The sequence below is a fragment of the Epargyreus clarus genome, unplaced genomic scaffold (assembly GCF_041222505.1).
Source record: "Epargyreus clarus isolate Ecla_fem2 unplaced genomic scaffold, WU_Ecla_fem_2.2 ptg000025l, whole genome shotgun sequence".
In the NCBI taxonomy this organism is placed as follows: domain Eukaryota; kingdom Metazoa; phylum Arthropoda; class Insecta; order Lepidoptera; family Hesperiidae; genus Epargyreus; species Epargyreus clarus.
Window position 1 is genome coordinate 2,948,571 of NW_027332232.1, and position 20,656 is coordinate 2,969,226.

Consider the following 20,656-nt stretch of genomic DNA (forward strand, 5'->3'; position numbering starts at 1 on the left):
AGTCCCCTTATAAAATTAGACCACCTCGTTAGATATGTGCAAATTGGTAATATTCACTCGTCTTTCAGAACTTACTTTCTTCGGAAAAAATCTTTCGCCAATAAAGCTAGTGAATATTCCAGGGTCTCGTACCCTAAGCATTAAATGGAACCCTAATACTACGTCTCGACTGTCTGTCCGTTTGTCACAGAGCTCTATCTCCTGAACCGTAATAGATAGACACTTGAATTTACAGAGTATATATAACGGTGTTCTCTATAACAAAAAATACTAAAAATAAATAAATATAGTTTTAAAAACTAAAAAAACACGCTTTTACGATAAAATCAAGTAAAAATTAAGGTGAAAATCCGATTTCTATCCACTTTGAACGCTCAGTTTAATTCAAAATTTTGAAGATAAATAATGATTATATTTAAACAATACATGATTTAAATAATTTTGTTTCATTGTCCTTATCAACATCCTCAGGATTAACGATTTTCGAGGCGAGATTTTTCGAGCGCCTTAGAGAAAGTTAATCGTAAAGTTACTAGATTGCAATTATACTATATACTGTTCCTTAATTGATTCCTAGATGGTAAATTATTTTCTACTTTAGTTGATTTTATCATAAAAGCGTGTTTTTTAATTTGAACTATATTTATTATTATTATGAGCTTGACTTGTATGTATGTATGTAACGGAATGTTTGAACTCAATTTTTACCCACTTTCAACGGTCAGTTTCTAGCTAACTAGTGGTGCCGCGGCTTCGCCCGCATTTTAAATAAATAACATACATACATACATAAAACGGAAAATTTGTACCTGCATTGGCGTGACAGTGGTGCCATCTGTCGAAAATTGGTCTTACCAACTCCCAAACCCTCGTGGGCTCTTGGACAACAACTTTGCTAAAGACCATTACTTGATCAAAGGCATAGTTTCCGATTCTATAATTACTTACGAATTAAAAATTAATTAAAAAATCCTTTTCCCACGGACTAAATTGTGAATCTAAACCATTGTCAAGACCCCTTGAACACACACAACAAATTTCATCAAAATCAGTCCAGTCGTTTAGGAGGAGTTCAGTGACATACACACGCACATAAGAAATATATATATATATTTCTTATGTGCGTGTGTATGTCACAAACATATTTCTTATATATATATATATATATATATATATATATATATATATATATATATATATATATATATATATATATATATATATATATATATCGATCTAAAGTTACCGAATCGCTAGATGACCGAATCGAGATAATCTTGGTAAAGTAACGATTTGCAACAGTTATTACTTTTAATTATTTCTTTGTAAGGGCTAATCTTCGCAAATTATTGGGATTGTGTCAGACCTTGGAAATAGTATGGACCAAAACGTAAACAAATACCAAAACAGTCATATTTGTCAAAACGTAAAAACTCCTGGTAAGGGTACTGATCCGATCATGGAAATTCTTTTACAATTAGAAAGCTACTCAGGAGTTTCAAATAAAAATGTGGTTAGAATTCTTAAAATATAATTTATTTTTTCATAATTATAAAGTTAGTAAGCATAGTTAGTTTGACTGAGGCTTTCCTCAGCCATCTTCTGGTTGACCCAGTCCAGCATCGCTGGTACCTTCGCATAGACCCCTGGTACATCCTTGTCTCCGCAGCCAACGCCGTACGCTACCATTCCGTATACAAGATATCTGGTCAAAAGTCCGGAGGTCTGGAATAGAAAATTGTTTTTAGTGGCAGCAAAAGAACCAACTTTATCCACACGAATAAAAATGATGAGTCTCTTTATCATGTCAAAATATGCATAAGAAAATAAAATACATACTTCTGGTATAGTTATTACTGCCCATAGACATTTGTATTCGACCCCTGATGAGATTAATTCCTACATGAGGTCGGCCAGATGCGCCGCTACCCCTGAGGACTAAGCTGGAATACCTCTGACAAATCCTTCCCAACCCATCAAACGTCACGGCATCGCTTAACACAGCTGTCATAACAGAAATAGACGTGGCAGTGATGCCACCGGAGTCGAATCACAGAGGGTTCTCCTTTTAAGTCAGCTGACAGTATACCTTTGAATTGCTATGTGAAAAGAAGGGAGGAGGAGGAGGGGAGAGGGGAGGTTTTAACAAATACTGATGGTCATCTAAGGGGAGAAGGGGTTCAATAATTGGCCAAGTGCAAGTTGAACTCGCACACGGATGGTCCCGTACCTCTAACATTATCATATTTTCTGTATTTCTAGTATTCGTCGTTATAACAGCTATTGAAATATACATTATGAAAATTTTAACTGTCTACCTATAACGGTTCAATAAATAAAACGAAAAACGTCAAGAAATAGCCGTTTCTTGTATGGCTTACTTTCCACCCACATATATTTTCAACTTTTTAACACGCTTTTATTAGCTTGGGTTGTACGTTTGTATGTATGTATGTACGTAACAGTAACGGAATCTTTGAGCCCATTTCTATCCACTTTGAACGTTCAGTTTAATTCAAAATTTTGTAGAGTTATCAAAAACCGATGACAATACACGATTTTAATAATTTTGTACCATTGTCCTTATCAACATCCTCAGGATTAACGATTTTTGAGGCGAGATTCTTCAAGCACCTTCAGCAAAGTTCATCGCAAGTTTAGATTGCAAATAATTATTGCTTTTTAGTTTAAATAACTGTTATAGCGTGATTTTTAGTTTAGAAAATAATAATGTTATTTCCCTATAACTCAAATGTTCAGAAACATATCTATAATGCCCTCTTGTAGAATGATTTTTAGGATTCCGTTCTCAAAGGTTAAAACAAAACCCTCTGTGGCCTGTTCGTGTGTCATTGGGCTTTATCTCTTAAATCGTAATAGATAGACACTTGTTTTTTTTTACAAACGATGCATAATGGTGGTCGCTATATCAACAAATACTAAAAAATAATAAATAATTATAGTTCAAAAAAAACTAAAAAACACGCTTTTATGATAAAATCAACTAAAAAGTAGAAAATAATTTTCAATCTAAGAATCAATTAAGGAACAGTAAATAGTATAATTGTGGAAAAAGTGTGGGGTGCTTTTCGAACCTGATAAATGGAACCCTGTGACAGACAGACAGACAGCGGAGTCTTAGTAATAGGGTTCCGTTTTTACCCTTGGGTACGGAACCCTAAAAATTGTAACTCTTAATTTCCAGTACAAACGGTAGTTCTACATTTTAAACTACAACCCTTATTTTGCTAAATACCTTAACAGCGCAGACCAGTGAAGATCCACCGTCACCAACGCAGGTATCCTTGCCGGCCTCACCACCGGCGCACATCAAGGTGTTGTGAAGTGTGAAATCGGTACCTAAGATGGTTTTTTGCAACTGTGCTTGACATTTAGCAGACTCCACATACGGTAGTTTTATCTGGAACAAGTATTGAGGTTAATTACTTTTAACCAGGCTATATTTAGGATTTGATGGTGGTAGAACAGGTGATTCGATTCCGGCGGCACCACCGCCACACCTATTTCTGGGTAACAACAGCAGTGTTAAGCACTGCTGTGTTCTGGTTTGAAGGGTGTGGTAAGGGAGACATACTTTTTAAGGCGTTCCAGCTTTGTCGTAGGAATTTACTCCTATATGTCCTATAGTTTATAAATGTTTTTGTCTCTCGTTCTCACATCTTTAGTCAACGAAAATGAAGTCCAGCTGTAGTCCACGTGGTAAGGATACTACCACTCAAGGACATCTGTAATCAATCCCAGATAAGATTAGATTCCTACCTGAGATTGGTCACAGACACGCCTGAGGACTTATCAGGAATGCTTTAGAAGAGTATGTCTCCTTTACCACACCTTTCAAACCAGAACACAGCAGCGCTTAACACTGCTGTTATGTACACTAATATTATAAAGAGGAATACTTTGTTTGTTTGTTTGGTTGTAATGAATAGGCTCAAAAACTACTGGACCGATTTTAAAAATTATTTCACCATTCGAAAGCTACATTATCCACGAGTAACATAGGCTATATTTTATATGACATATATTTGAAAAATAGATTTTGAGGCGGTACAAAGTTTGCCGTGTCAGCTAGTAACCGATATAGGTGTGGTTGTTGCGCCGGAGTCGATCCACATAAGGTTCCTTCAAATCCTAAAAAGTAAGTTCCTTTAAGTTTAGGTTAGGTTAGGTTATTATACACCTGTCCCTATAGTTCCGGGACCAGAATAGTGATACGGTATCCTCTGCCTGTCGTAAAAGGCGACTAAACGGGGGCTTCCGGGGTTGCCGGCGGCAAGAGTGGGAGCTCGAACCGTCCGGCAAACAACCGGGAAGGATGGTGGTGTGCGACCACACATGCCGCCGTCCTTCCCAGAGTTGCTTGCCGGACGGTTCGAGCTCCCCCAGGACAGAGCCCGACCGGGACTCCGGTTGTATTCCACCGGAGATCCCATAGTTCTCCACCAAGCGCTGAGGACGGCCACCGGGCGGTTTTTTGCGGTAAAAATCCCACATAACCCGGCGCCGCTCCCACGTCGTCGGGTACCTTTTGAAGGTTTCCCCCTCGAAAACAAAAAAAAAAGGTATATTATACACTACACGTTACCTTCTTCAATAGAGCTGAATTAATATCAGCGTCAAAGTTCTCGAAGGACCTTCCCCAGCCCATGCTGTAGCAAGGCGTGCCAGGGGCAGGCATGTTCCGGGCCAGGCAGGCCACGCCGATGTGACCCTGGTCTTCAAGGACGAAGGGCGTTTCCATAAACAACAGCGCTACGTCATTTTGGGCGGCCGCTGTGAAGTAAAACAAAAAAATCAAAATCGGTTCATAAACGACGAAGTTATCCGAGAATAAACACACATAATACGTATACTTATACGGTCGAATTGAGAAACCTCCACCTTTTTACCACGCTTTTATTAGCTTGGGTTGTATGTATGTACGTAACAGAGTAACGGAATCTTTGAACCCGATTTCTATCCACTTTGAACGTTAAGTTTAATTCAAAATTTTGAAAAAATATCAAAAACCGATGACAATACACGATTTTAATAATTTTGTATCTTTGTACTTATCAACATCCTCAGGATTAACGATTTTCGAGGCGAGATTATTCAAGCGCCTTAGAGAAAGTTCATCGCAAGTTACTAGATTGCAAATAATTATTGCTTTTTAGTTTAAATAACTGTTATAGCGTGATTTTTAGTTTAAAAAAAAATAATGTTATTTCCCTATAACTCAAATGTTCAGAAACATATCTATAATGCCCTCTTGTAGAATGATTTTTAGGATTTCGTACTCAAAGGGTACTTATCAACATCCTCAGGATTAACGATTTTCGAGGTGAGATTGTTCAAGCGCCTTAGAGAAAGTTTATCCCAAAGTTACTAGATTGATTTTTAGTTTTGAAAAAGGGAGACATACTTTTCATACGTTCCAGCTTAGTCCTCAGGACTAGCGGCGCACCTGTGGCCGACCACAGGTATATCTTATCCTATCTGGGGTAATTACAGATGTCCATACGGCAGTAGCCACTTACTGTCAGATGGACTGCATGCTCGTCTGCTACTCCTATATTATAAAATGTTTTTTTTTTATTTCTAGTTTCAGCCGAACCAATTTCCGTCGGTCACACGAGCAATTTTTTTTTTCAGTTTTTGTCAAAAAATCAGGTAGAGTCGGTCACTATCAAAAATACTTGACTGATTGATGGTAGAACCCTTTGTGGTTCGACTCCGGCGGCACCACCGCCACACCTATTTCTGCCTAATAACAGCGGTGCTAGGCGCTGCTGTGTTCCGGTTTGAAGGGTGTGGTATGGGAGACAGACTTTTCCGAGGCGTTCCACCTTAGTCCTCAGAGAGTAGCGGTAGGAATAGGCAGGTAGGAATATCTAATCCTATCTGGGGTTGATTACAGATGTCCATGGGCGGCAGTAGCCACTTACCATCAGGTGGACTGCATGCTTGTCTGCTACTCTTATATTGTAAAAAAAAATACTTACATGCTAGGAACTCTTCATGCACGGTAATTTTCCGGACATTCCTGTCTTGGTGCGGCAGAAACTCATTGGTAGTTCTCGTGTCCCACTCCCCTGCGCGGCATTTTAACTGAAATTGGTAAGGGTTTTAATATTCCGTATCCGTATTCCGTATTAAAGGGTCATTGCCCAAGTACGAGTCGAACTCGCACATGGACACTCCCGTACTACAAAATCTTCATTTATCTTTTATTTCAAGTATTTATCATACCGGCCATAGAAAAAAATGCATTGTGAAAATATGAAGAAAACGACCATAGCTATTTCTCCACAGATGGTGGTATAGAACCTTTTGTGGTTCGAATTCAGAGTCATTACCGCGCGTATTTCTGTCTTACAACAGCAGTGTTAAGCTGCTGTGTTGTGGTTTGAAGGGTGTGGTAAGGGAGAATTTTATCTGAGGCGGTCCAACTTAGTTCTTAGGCAACGCAATTCTGATCCACCGTAGGTAGCAATAATCTTATCTGGGGTTGATAACAGATCAATTTGGAAGGTGGTAGAAGCCTTTGTGGTTCAACTCCAGCGGCACCACCGCCAAACCTACTTCTACCTTATAACAGCAGTGTTAGGCGCTGCTGTGTTCCGGTTTGAAGGGTGTGGTAAGGGAGACAGACTTTTCCGAGGCGTTCCAGCTTAGTCCTCAGGGGTAGCGGCGCATCTGTAGCCGACCTCAGGTGGGAATATGTAATCCTATCTGTGGTTGATTGCAGATGTCCATGGGCGGCAGTAGCCACTTAACATCAGGTGGACTGTATGCTCGTCTGCTACTCCTATATTATAAAAAAATAATCCAAGAGGTAAGAGTTCTGTCTGAGTTCGGTCACACTTGCGTTACTACCCTTCAACTGTAAGGTAGAACACCTCGGATAAGTATGTCTCCCTTACCACACTTCAAACCAGAACACAGCAGCGCTTCACACTGCTGTTTTAACAGAAACAAGTGTGGCAGTGGTGCCGCCGGACTTGAGCCAAAACGGGTTCTGGTAACAGTATAAAGCATGTTTTGTTAGCATACCGATGATGGTTGTAGACCTTCGACCTTATGCGCAACTGTGAGGACCACAGATGGGTGGATAAGGCTACCACCACCAACATAATCATCTTTGTTCCACTCGGTAGCATCTGATCGTCTGCAAAACAAAATTTGGATAAAATCCTCATGAACGTTGAAACGCCATACTTATTTCTAGCGCTTTTTTATTTTATAAGAGTAGCAGACGAGCTTGTCCACCTGATGGTAAGGCCACTGCAGTATGCACATCTGTAATCAACTCCAGATAAGATTTTCCACTTGTGGTCCTTCATAGATGCGCCGCTACTCCTGAGGAGTAAGCTGGATGTGTCAAAAATGTATGTTTTCTTACCAAACCCTTCAAATCAGAACACAAAGGGTTCTACTACCTTCAAAAGCGTGAAGTTCACGCGTTTCGGTGGAAAGGAGTGGTTGCCAGTAGACTTACTTACGACACTGATTTTGACACCTACTTCTGCCTTATAACAACAGTATTAAGCGCTGTTCTGTTGTGGTGAAAGGTGTGGTAAGAACATATTTTTCGAGGCATTCAAGCTTAGTCCTCAGGGGTAGCGGCGCATCTGTGGCCTACCTCGAAGGAACTAATTTTATATCGCGGTGTAAGAGCCAGATGAACGTATCTACAAAAAAATCAAAAATCGTTTTTTTCCACAAATCGGTTCATAAGGTAGTCCTTTAACGTAATTGCAAAACGACGTAACGTTACATTCAACCTGTCAGGTTCCAAAAAGAGTAAATAACATAAGAACCACTTTCGATTGAACTAGAATAACGTATTATGAGTACCGTTAAATTAGTTTTAATTATCGTGTTATCTGTTAGACCTATAAGAACTTTTTGCAAAAAATACGTTTTTAATCCTAGAATATTGTTTGTTCACAATATCATAATTATGAACCATTTCAACGTAAAAGCTCTTACGTTGCGATTTTCACACTATTTTTGCTCTCCTGTAAAATTGACAAAATGTAGATACGTTCATCTAACGAAAGCGGTCGTCCTATGCCGCGGCGTGACTTCGCCGCTTGGCGCAGGGTCTACGGGCCTCGAAGGATCCCTCCTTACCCGGGCAATCTCCTCAGTGGGTACACTGCCCACCGGTGTTGTAGGCTGCCGTGAGGCAGCGGTGCAGCTGTCGGTCCTAACGTGACCTGTGCTAGGCTGCGTGTGCAGATTACGTTCATCTGACTCTTACACCATACACATACATACGGCAGTAGCTTACCATAAGGTGGACTGCATGCTCATCCGCTGCTCCTATATTATATAAAAAAATAAACTTACTTCAGCAATGCTACCATCCAAGGAAAGTCGCCAAATTGTGAGAAGCCGTCATCTTCATCCAAAGATCGAACACTGTACCCGCCTGGGTTAGTCCAACCACACTCCAGGGGCAACTGAAGAAGTTTATATAAAAACATCATCATCAAATCAAATCAAATAAATTTATTTTTTGTCATCATCAACAACTGTCAAACTGCTGGGCACGGGTCTCCTCTCAGAATGAGAAGGAATAGGTCATAGTCCATCGCGCTGGTCAAGTGCGTATTGGTAGACTTCACATATCTTTGAAACAAATCTTTAAAGATATCTCAGGTGTGCAGGTTTCCTCACTACGTTTTCCTTCGCCATTTGACCAAGTGATAATAATTTTCTAATACGCACATAACTTTTGAAAAATCAGAAGTGTTTGCCTGGGATTTGAACCTCGGACCTCTTCAAGAAGCCGAGTTTCTTAACCACCAGGCTATCATTGCTTATCTATACTAATATTATTAAGAGGAAAACTTTGTTTGTTTGTTTGATTGTAAGGAATAGGCTTAAAAACTATTGACCGATTTTAAAAATTCTTTCACCATTCGAAAGCTACATTATCCACGAGTAACATAGGCTATATTTTATATGAAATATATTTGATAAATAGATTTTGAGGCGGTACAAAGTTTGCCGGGTCAGCTAGTATAATGTAAAAAAATATTACATATTTACTGTTTTCTGAAACGCACACCTATTTCTGCTTAATACAGTAGTATTAAACTTTGTTCTGATGCGGTCTGGTTTGGCTCTCTTCTGTTTGGTGTGAGAAATAAAAAATAATTTAAATAATAATTTGAATATTGACACTAATGAAATTATTGAAATAAAGAAATAAAAACGATTAATACTGTTTAAATAATTAAATAAAAACAAAAACAAAAACAGTAGAAAAAAATCATTGGCATCATTGTTTTTGGGCAAAAAAATGGACTCACAGATTTAGTTTTCTTTTTCTTCTGCCTAATTTGGTCCAACGGACAACACTGTAGCATAAAGTGTGGACAGCCAAGTTCCCTGGAAAGAAACCATTTGTAAAACACAACACACCGTTTTCGAAACAAAAATAGAATTAGCAAGCGAGAATGCATTCCATTAGATGGTCCAATCCCAGATAACATTAGAGTTCTATCTGAGGTCGATTACAGCGTAACCTGAGGACTAAATAGGAATGCCTAGGATCTATAAAATTTAGCGTATGTCTCCATATTCAAAATGTAGTATACCTATAATAAGAGCAGTTAAGTTGCTGCGTTCTGATTTGAAGGGCATGGCAAGGGTCACTTTTCCGAGGCATTCCAGCTTAGTCCTCAGGGGCAGCGGCGTGTCTGTGACCGATCCCAGATAGGATTCTAATCTTATATTGCGTAGATTACAGATGGACATAGGCGGCAGTGGCTACTTACCATCAGCTGGACTGCATGCTCGTCTGCTACTTCTGGATTATAAAGAAACCTGAGTGGTACAAATTAGAAAAATATATATATATATAGAAAAAAACAGGCATAACAAATAAATAACATACATATAGTTCTCGCCAAACTACTAGTCCGCTCTGAAGTTGTTGCGAGCAGGTGTAGTCCTACAATTTGCTATGGCGACGCGATTCATTTCTATATTCAGAGCGGACTAGCAGTTTTACGCGGACTCTACCTAATTAAAATGATGCAAAAACCCAGTTCTTATCATTAACTGTTATCTTTGTGTAAAACCCAGCTATTTATGAACCATTATGTTTATAAACAATGTAAATTTGTTTAATTAATAGATATCTTTGTTATATATTGGCCTTAACCACCATAGTTAGGCATTCGCCTTAAACAAAATTATGAAGAAGTCATCCAACCGTGCCGTGGGAACGCTGACTCCGCACCACCGCTCCGTTTCCATCGTATAGTCCCGAACGTGGGAATTCACTCTGGGTGCTAACATCGCCTCAGCAAGTCACCATTTTAGGTTAGGTAATATTCGGCTTAAATTAAATAATATAAGTCAATTCGGTCTTTCTGTATCCTGGCTGCTGCATCCCGACGCAAAACATAACTTCTTTAAAAATGTTTTTTTGCGCCGCCCTATAGAAATAAATGGCCAAAAATAGGTGACCACCTTTTAAAAACCATCATGGTTTAAGAAAGTTTTATTTCAATATTACATCAACATTATTTTGTTTCGTACCACGATCTTAAAACAGTTTTGTTTTATTCCAGCCTAGTGATGTAAAAGAAAGAGTAATTTGTAAATTCCTTATCCAAGAGGAAACGAGACATCGAAACTAGTGGCATCTTCGCTCGTCATTGGATTACAAAAAGTTATAATAAAAGATTTAACACTATAGGCATTTTCCATATAAGTAAAAATAGTTTAAAAAAAAATGTGAGCCGTCACGGGACGCCTGGCAGATGTGAAACATCGACATTATTTTGTAAAAGTAATATGCAGAAAAGAACATATTGTGATAGGAACTAAATATGTCATAATGATAAAATAAAATATTACGATTTTTTCCAGATAACGATGACTATTTATTGAATTCGATTGCGCATGGCGACGCGTCACCACACCGTACACACTACTGCATATAGACTGTATATATATACCATCGTATAGCGTGGGGTCCCTGTGAAACTAGCCGCACACAATGGCGCAATATATATATATATATATATATATATATATATATAGTTAGTTTAGTTTAGTTAAAAAATTGTCCCTGTTGTCCCTGTAAAAGTCTGTCCTGTTGTGAAAGTTGTCCCTGTAGTTCCGGGGCCTGAATAGGCCTACGGTATCCTCTGCCTGTTGTAAGAGGCGACTAAAAGGGGGCTTCCGGGGTTGCGGACGCCAAAAGTGGGAGCTCGAGCCGTCCGGCCAACGACTCCGGGAAGGGCGGCGGTATGTGTGGTCGCTTCGTAAATGCCACATGGTGTGGGAGGAGCGGAAACTGCTCCTCCAGGGCAGAGTCCGATCGCGGCATCGCACTTGGAGGACTTCGGTTGTGTTCCATCAGAGATCCTGGAGTTCTCCAAAAGCGTTGAGGACGGCCACCGAGGGGTTTTAGTGCGGTAAAAATCCCACATAACCCTGTGTCGCTCCCTCGGCACCGGGTACCGTTGAAGGGTCCCGAAAAAAGGTTAGGTTAGGTTAGGTTAGGTTAGCAGTTGTAAAATACCGTATAAAAATACCTGTACGTGAATAGGGTTTTCGTGTTCCGCGGTTTCTGGGTCTTATTACAGTATGTAGGTTTCACGCAGCTCCCTTCTTTGCCATCTGTTGTCGTACATGAACCTTTGCCTGTAACATCATTACTCTCCGTTTGTAGATATATATGTAATTACTAGCTGACCCGGCAAACGTTGTGTTGCCACATAAATAAAAAAAATCTTAAGTGTGAACGACCCTTATCACTTACTGGTTTGAAAAATAGATAGAATATTTGAAACTGCGATAGTAGCGAAGTTTGTCGAATCCAATGTGAAACATTCCAAAATCAACAACTACTTACGAATTAAAAATTAATTAAAAAACCTTTTCCCACGGACTAAATTGTGAATCTAAACCATTCTCAAGTCCCCTTGAACACACACAACAAATTTCATCAAAATCAGTCCAGTCGTTTAGAAGGAGTTCAGTGACATACACACGCACATAAGAAATATATATATAAAGATATTATTATTAGAGTAGCAGACGAGCATGCAGTCCACCTGAGGTTAAATGGCTACTGCCCACAGACAACTGTAATCAACCTCAGACAATGAGATACTCGAGATCGACCGCCGCGACCCCTGAGGACTGAGCTGTAACGCCTCGGAAAAGGATGTCTCCCTTACCACACCCTTCAAACCAGAACAAAGCAGCGCTTTACAATGTTAGTAGGCAGATATAGGTGTGGCGGTGTTGCTGCCGGAGTCACACAAAAGTTTCTACCACCTTTTTTATAACGACGTAACAAACGAACAACCCATGCAAGGCCGGATTTAAGAGAGGGCAACCGAGGCGGCAACCCCGGGGCCTCCACAAAAGTGGGGCCCCCACAATATAGTCGTCGGATTTTTTTTTTAATTCCGACTAGTACACACTAGTAAAAAATAAATATATCTTTTCCTTTGATATTTTTTCGCTGTTTTATCTTTATCTACAGTAATTTGTACAAACATGAATAGTAGAAGAATCTTACCTGCGTTTCACAATAAAATATTTATTGAAAACCTCAACTGAAAAAATTGTTCATTTTATTCGGAAAATAATTTGGGGCCAGGGGGCCTCCACTCCTTTGTTGCCCCAAGGCCTCTAAATCCGGCCCTGAACCCATGTATATGTTATAGGCAAACTCCGAAGCTCCGGCGCTCCTAGGTTGGACTGGTCAATCCTCAGGTCAGACTGAATGACTTAGTCAAAGCCCAAACAAATGTAAATTTTCGGCCTTTGATTAAACAATTTTCGTCAAACCTGGGAGAGACGAATTTGGTCAGGCAAACGTCAAAACACAATTTTATTAAATCGGGGTTTGACGAGTCAAACTCCGATATAGGTATGAAGTGTCTTATCTTCGTATATATGGAAGCATTTTATCATTTAAGCAGCTTTCAAGTCTTAAGAACCGCTTAACTCTGCCAGTTCTGACACCTGATTGGTCAGCTTACGTGATTTTCACTTTTATATTTGAGATGCTTTGAGAGAATGCCGTGTGGCATTAGGCCCACCTTTTGTACGATGTGCAATAAAGTATAAAATAAATAAATAAATGCTTTGGAATATACGGAGGTTAGTTTGTAAGATTAGGTATAAAAAAATAACATTTTTAAAATTTTGATGTTTATTGTTTTAATAATTTAAAAAAACCTAACCTAACCTAACCTAACCTAACCTCATTCATCTTCAATTTTACACAATTACACGCCCGCACGCTCAATGAACGAACATGAAATGACAAAACAATCGGTCGGAACACCGCGAGAGACATTATGAACCTGTTTAAACATGTTCAGATCAACGTTTGACCGAGTTTTGCAGTCGCTTCTAGGATTGACTAGGCCAAAACCGAAACAGAATAATTTACTTTCGACGTTTGACTGAAAAGTTAGGAGCTCCTGGGTTTGACTAAAAATACTTCAGGCAAAGGGCGAAATTGAAATGTATTTCGGGGATTGCCTGATGGCTTTTGGTACAGGATCCCTAGTATAGTTTTCATCATTTATTACTAACAAGCTGATTTTTCGTGAGTAGCTTCGTTTCGACAAGACGCCCAACATTTTTCCTTACAGCAATGTTGGTAAATGGTAGCTTGATGGGGCAGCAAGGATAAAATATGTTGACCGGACGAATTCTAAAAATGTATTACTAACCAAATTTTTCTTTGTTAATTATCAAGATAATTATTTAAATAACGTGAAAAAATATTTGTCCTACAAAATATAAGGTTTTTATTAAGGCGTCCCCCCTCTCCAACATGTATCATAAACAAGGTCATGAAAAATAATTACTAACCAGCTGATTTTTTTTTTATTGGCTGTCTACCATTTACATAGTCTACCATGCACATTGTCCTACAAATTGCATGGTATGTCATCTCGGACCTACGCTGAAAAGATGTTAATTCCGCAGGATTCTTTTTTTTATTAGTAACTGTAGGACAAAGGTATCACGTGATAGGATAATATAATTTTTATCTAAATAAAACAATGTCCTACAAAAAAAAGGGTAACTTTTATTAATCCTACAAGATTTATAATTTAACTATAATATAATATAAATAAACTATAAAACTGGCGGACTGGAATAATGTACTTCGCAATTTGTAGGACAATGTGGGTAGTAAGCTGTGTAAATGTTAGACAGCTAATAAAAAAAAAATCAGCTGGTTAGTAATTATTTTTCATGACCTTGTTTATGATACATGTTGGAGAGGGGGGACGCCTTAAAAAAAACCTTATATTTTGTAGGACAAATATTTTTTCACGTTATTTAGATAATTGTCTCGATAATTAATAAAAAAAAAAATCGGTTAGTAATATGTTTTTTTGATTCGTCAAATCAACATATTTCATCCCTATTATTTTAGTTATAAACCACAATCGAGAACTTTCGTACGAGAATTTGTTGGGCGTCTCATTGAAACGAAGCTATTCTGGAACACTCAGCTTGATACTAATTATTTTTACATTAAGTATTAGTACTACAACTTTTAAGTGTAGGTCCGAGATGACATACCATGTAATTTGTAGGACAATGTGCATGGTAGACTATGTAAATGGTAGACAGCCAATAAAAAAAAAATCAGCTGGTTAGTAATTATTTTTCATGGCCTTGTTTATGATACATGTTGGAGAGGGGGGACGCCTTAATAAAAACCTTATATTTTGTAGGACAAATATTTTTTCACGTTATTTAAATAATTATCTTGATAATTAACAAAGAAAAATTTGGTTAGTAATACATTTTTAGAATTCGTCCGGTCAACATATTTTATCCTTGCTGCCCCATCAAGCTACCATTTACCAACATTGCTGTAAGGAAAAATGTTGGGCGTCTTGTCGAAACGAAGCTACTCACGAAAAATCAGCTTGTTATTAATAAATGATGAAAACTATACTAGGGATCCTGTACTATTTGGCCAAACCTAGGATAAACCAGTCCTTCCGCGAAGAGACTGTGTATCGGACTTTGACTATAACATATATATGTAGCCAATCCCAGTTTAGATTAGATTCCTACCTGAGGTTGGCCACAGGCCGCAAGTCCAAAAAGATAATCTTGAATTCTATATGAACACTTCATATATAAAACAATGACATCATTTAATAAATTATCTGAATTATCTTATTTTCGTTTTTATATAAAAAGATAAATTATTATAGATAGATAGATATTATTAAATACCGTTTTAAATGTTAGACGTTTCTTTTTCAACGATAACAATGACTTTTGACCGACACTATCGGATAAAACATTATAAAATGTATAAAAAACTTGTTGTCGAATGTGAATATTAATGAATGTTTGCTTGAAATAATCACCGTTTTAACGATGACGCCATTAACATAAATATAGTTGAAAAAACTAAAAAACACGCTTTTATGATAAAATCAACTAAAAAATAGAAAATCATTTTCAATCTAGGAATCACTTAAGGAACAGTAAATTAAAAATATACACCACCATATATACTACCACCATCCGGTATTTTTTACGTTATTTCTGTTTTAACAGCACTGCTCTGATTTGAAGGGTGTGAAGACATACTTTTGCGAGACATTCCAGCTTAGACCTCAAGGGTAGCGGTCTGTAGCTGAGCTCAGCTAGGAATCTTATCCTATCTCGGGTTATACAGATATCAATGGCAGTAGCTACTTACCATCAGATGGACTGCAAGCTCTTCTGCTACTGTCATACTTTAAAAAAATCCGAAGCATTCTAGCTTAGTCCTCAGGTGCAGCGCGCTGTAGCCGAGCTCAGGTAGGAATCTAATCTTATCGGGGATTGTATAGATGCCCATGGCAGTAGCTACTTATCATCAGGTGGACTACAAGTTGATCTACTGCCCCTATTTATTTATATTTAACTATTTATTATTTATTTAACTGCTCCTATATTATGAAAGTAATGACTTACTAGTTGGAGTGAGGTTAACCCGGTTGTTGACTGTTCCGTCATCGTTATCCAATAACTGTGTATTCAACCAGTCGGTAGCTTCATCCACGCTTTTATCTGGTGCAGAACTCACCAATATTGGCAGAAGTAGCAGGATTAATCTGTAAATATATCATCATCGTTAATAATTAGTAGGACCTGGATGATCGAGCTTTGTCTACACTATCTACACTAATATTATAAAGAGGAAAACTTTGTTTGTTTGGTTGTAATGAATAGGCTCACAAACTACTGGATAGATTTTAAAAATTCTTTCACCATTCGAAAGCTACATTATCCACGAGTAATATAGGCTATATTTTATATGAAATATATTTTATTTTGAGGCGGTACAAAGTTTGCCGGGTCAGCTAGTTAATAATTAAACAAAAATACCGATTATTTGAAATAAAAAAGTCAGAGTGCAATTATTTTTCTCACTAAAAGAATGAACTCGAAAAAAAAAAGAGAAAAAATGAAAGAAACAATCGGAGATTTGAACCCGACTTTCCTGCGTTTTAAGACACCCGATTTCCCGAACGAGCTATTCTAACTTCGTAAATGATGGCGAAATTTAGGTTCGGTTTTTATTAAATGAAAACACGGTTAAAACGACTTTTTCTGAAAATAAAACGTAACTAGATCGATTTATCGCCGCCGAAACCCCTTGAATACGAAATTTCAAGAAAATCGTTGGAGCCGTTTCCGAGATCGTTGAGACATATAATATGTTACAGTCAAAAAATTTTAACAAAAAAATAAAACCGACTTCTATGTCACTACAAAGTAAAAAATAATTGAAATAAATGTTGGTTTAGTACATATTTCTGAAATCGGCGCTCAATATATTTCGTTAGATAACAGCGTAAACAGCGTGTCCAATATGAGCGCCGACTTAAGAAATATGTACTAAACCAACATTTATTTCAATTATTTTTTACTTTGTAGTGACATAGAAGTCAGTTTTATTTTTTTTTCACCCTTTTTAGTGATGATATGCTAACGTTTGTATTAATATTATGTAAAATTGTATAAAGGTGATCATGAATAAAGGTAAGGTCTGAATTCATACGGATTGGACCCACCCGCTAGCAGGGCGCTACCGCGCCCTTTTCGCTTAGTTTTATATTGTCTTATATGTTCCAACCTAACCTAACCAATTCAATACGAAACACTATAGGCGAGGCTTTATGAGATACTAATTATTGGCTAGGTTAGGTAGGAACAGATAAGTAAATAAATCAAACTAGGTGGTAAAACTCTGCGAGTGAACCGGTCCAATTTACATTAATTCAATAGTTAAGAAAAGAAAAAGGAGTTGAAGGTCAAATTTTTCATCATATGTCTCTGTCTAGCAACTTCATTACAACAAATTTATATTCTATATACGAGTACTTTACATGGCAGGCACATCTGAATCATCAGGATTGAAGAATTGAAAGTCATATCTTCCATCATATCTCTCTACTCAAAGACCTCATCATATAATCGTAAGCTCCAAATGCCTACCTTGTATGATTGAGGCAGGAGGCACTTTTGCATTATCAGAGTTGAAGAGTAGAAGGTCAAATTTTCCATCATATATCTCTACCTATCAACCTTATTGAATATTCATAAAAATCAAATGGCTAACTTGTATGGTTGAGGTAGGAGGCACCTCTGCATTATCAGAGTTGAAGAGTAGAAGGTCAAATTTTCCATCATATATCTCAACTTATCGATTTTATTAAATATCCATAAGTTCCAAATGCCTAACTTGTATGGTTGAGGCAGGAGGCACTTCTGCATTACCAGGGTTGAAGAGTTGAAGGTCAAATTTTCCATCATATCATGTTAACCTAGATACTCAATGTTCATTTTAAGTTTCATGAGAATTGAGTGGGCAGAAGGTAAGTTGTCATAAAATATGTAAAAAGCAGGGGTAGTGATGATGAGTTCCACCCCATAACTTAAATTGTAATCATCAGAGCATACTAATATTAAGGTAGGAAAGTACCGCAACGAAACTCTCTTTCATATGAAAAAAAGAAAATTAAAATTGGTTAAGAAATACTCGACTTATTCAAGTTTATATGAAATCGGGTTTTTCCAATTTTCCGGGAAAACTGGCGAAAATTTTCAAATTTCCTCGAAATGGGACCCCCTGTGAAACTAGCCACATACAATAGTGTATGAATCATGTCGATCGGTCGCGGCATCGTGAAAAAATCGCCGAACAAACATAAAAAATATATATATATATATATATATATATATATAGAGAAACGAGAAACCTCCTCCTTTTTTGAAGTCGGTTAAAAATGATAAATATCTGATATAGTACATAAATATGTCAAAGATTTATTCACCGAAAAATACGTATGATTCTGACAACCTTTTTTCGCTAATTTATACATATTGCACAGATTGTTTGGGTGAGACGACCTTTTTTTAGCAGCTCTATTTGGGGCCCCCAGGTTCGGGGCCCGGGGCGCCCCTTCCGCCCCTTAGTCCGCTAGAGCACAGAGGGTTCTAACTTCAAATATAAACAAGTATAACTCACCGCATTTTTACGATTATTGTCCGCCAGTTTGGCATTAACACGACCGACCTAGACCTCGCTTTGTAAACACTGGCTTCTTATAAGGAAAATAGCTGCTATTCTACTTATTTTTAAGCCATATGTATATGTTACCTATGACCACTGGTTTGACCTCGAAGATAACATAATATAAGCACTAATTTGTCTATACTTTACGTATATGATAGTTTGATCGTTGTTTTGTTTTTTACTTACCAGAATTTCGGTGTCGGTTAGAAATGAAATTGCTTTGGCGTTTTTAAGAAAACTAGTGGTCGCCCAGGAGTCGAAATTCGACCATAACTATATAAAAAGTTTCAGGATTATATATTACTAGCTGACTCGTTTTAACGGTGAACAACCCTTATCACTTAGGGGTATGAAAAATAGATAGTAGCCGATTCTCAGACCTACTGAATATGCATATAAAATTTGGTGAAAATTGATAAAGCCGTTTCGGAGGAGTACGATAAGTAACATTGTGACACGAGAATTTTATATATAGGATAAAAATTGTTAAAAATATGAACAATTTTTTTCATGATAAATTATAACAATGTCAAAGTGTCATTTTCTTTCATTTGAATGTGTCATTTTTAACACGCTTTTATTAGCTTGGGTTGTATGTATGTATGTATGTAACGGAGACAGTGACGGATCTTTGAACCCGATTTCTATCTACTTTGAACGTTCAGGTTAATTCAAAATTTTGAAAAATTATCAAAAACCGATGACAATACACGATTTAATAACTTTGTATCATTGTCCTTATCAACGTCCTCAGGATTAACTATTTTCGAGGCGAGCGAAAGCGCCTCGAAGCGAGAAAGTTACAAGATTGATTTTTAGTTTTGAAAAATAATAATGTTTTTTCCCTATTACTCAAATGTACTGAAACATATCTATAAGGCCATCTTGTAGAATGATTTTTAGGATTCCGTACACAAAGGGTAAAACGAAACCCTCCGCTGTCTGTTCGTAAGTCACAGGGCTTTACCTCTTAAACCGTAATAGATACTTGTAGACACTTGATTTTTTTACAGACGATGCATAATGATGGTCGCTATAACAACAAATACTAAAAACTAATAAAATAAATATAGTTCAAAAAACTAAAAAAACGTGCTTTTGTGCTCCATTTATCAGTTTTCGAAAAGCACCCCACACTATCTTCCACAATTATACTATTTACTGTTCCTTAATTGATTGCTAGATTAAAAATTATTTCCTACTTTTTAGTTGATTTTATCATAAAAGCGTGTTATTTTAATTTTTTGAACTATATTTATATAAGAAAAAATATTGATTACATTGTTTGTGAATTGTATGTGTTTGTGTCAAATGCGTGGTAGTGTGTGTAATTGATTTTTATTGATTAAATGTGCTTTCTATGCATTATTCACATGTTTCTGCCTAATAACAGCAGTGTTAGACTCTGCTGTGTTCCGTTTTGAAGGGTGTGGTAAGAGAGACATATTTTTCCGAGGCGTTTCAGCTTAGACCTCAACGGTAGCGGCGCATCTGTGGCCGACCTCAGGTAGGAATATCTAATCCTATTTGGAGTTGATTACAGATGTCCATGGGCGGCAGTAGCCACTTACCATCAAATGGACTGCATGCTCTTCTGTTACTCCTATATCATAAAAAAAGTTGAGAAATATATTAGCATTCCGCACTTCTTCGGTATATAAACTACTAGCTGACCCGGCAAACTTTGTACCGCCTCAAAATCTATTTATCATATATATTTCATATAAAATATAGCCTATGTTACTTGTGGATAATAATGTAGCTTTCGAATGGTGAAAGAATTTTTAAAATCGGTCCTGTAGTTTTTGAGCCTATTCATTACAATCAAACAAACAAACAAAGTTTTCCTCTTTATAATATTAGTGTAGATAACTGTGGCAAATTTCATACTCGTTCGTCCGTAATTTCGTAATTTTCGTAAACACACGTACAAAGTTTTTGCTTCGCGTATTAATCTATAGAGATAAAAATTGGCTAAGTGCAAGTCGAACTCGCATGCAGTGGGTACCGTACATAATTTTTAGGGTTCCGTACCCAAAGGGTAAAAACGGA

At 37.4% G+C, this 20,656-nt stretch overlaps 1 protein-coding gene across 1 annotated transcript; it reads right to left on the bottom strand.

Annotated features, from left to right (window-relative positions):
- Nucleotides 1–1,514: 1,514 nt before the first annotated feature.
- Nucleotides 1,515–18,688, bottom strand: LOC140752732 (phenoloxidase-activating factor 2-like). The gene is made up of 10 exons (XM_073087068.1): nucleotides 18,557–18,688; nucleotides 15,997–16,136; nucleotides 11,568–11,676; nucleotides 9,327–9,405; nucleotides 8,359–8,471; nucleotides 7,057–7,171; nucleotides 6,006–6,111; nucleotides 4,607–4,794; nucleotides 3,257–3,421; nucleotides 1,515–1,725 (listed from the first exon to the last, which is right to left on the bottom strand). The coding sequence occupies exons 1-10, from the start codon at nucleotides 18,589–18,591 to the stop codon at nucleotides 1,558–1,560; spliced, it is 1,218 nt and encodes a 405-aa protein (XP_072943169.1). The 5' UTR covers nucleotides 18,592–18,688; the 3' UTR covers nucleotides 1,515–1,557.
- Nucleotides 18,689–20,656: the final 1,968 nt, after the last annotated feature.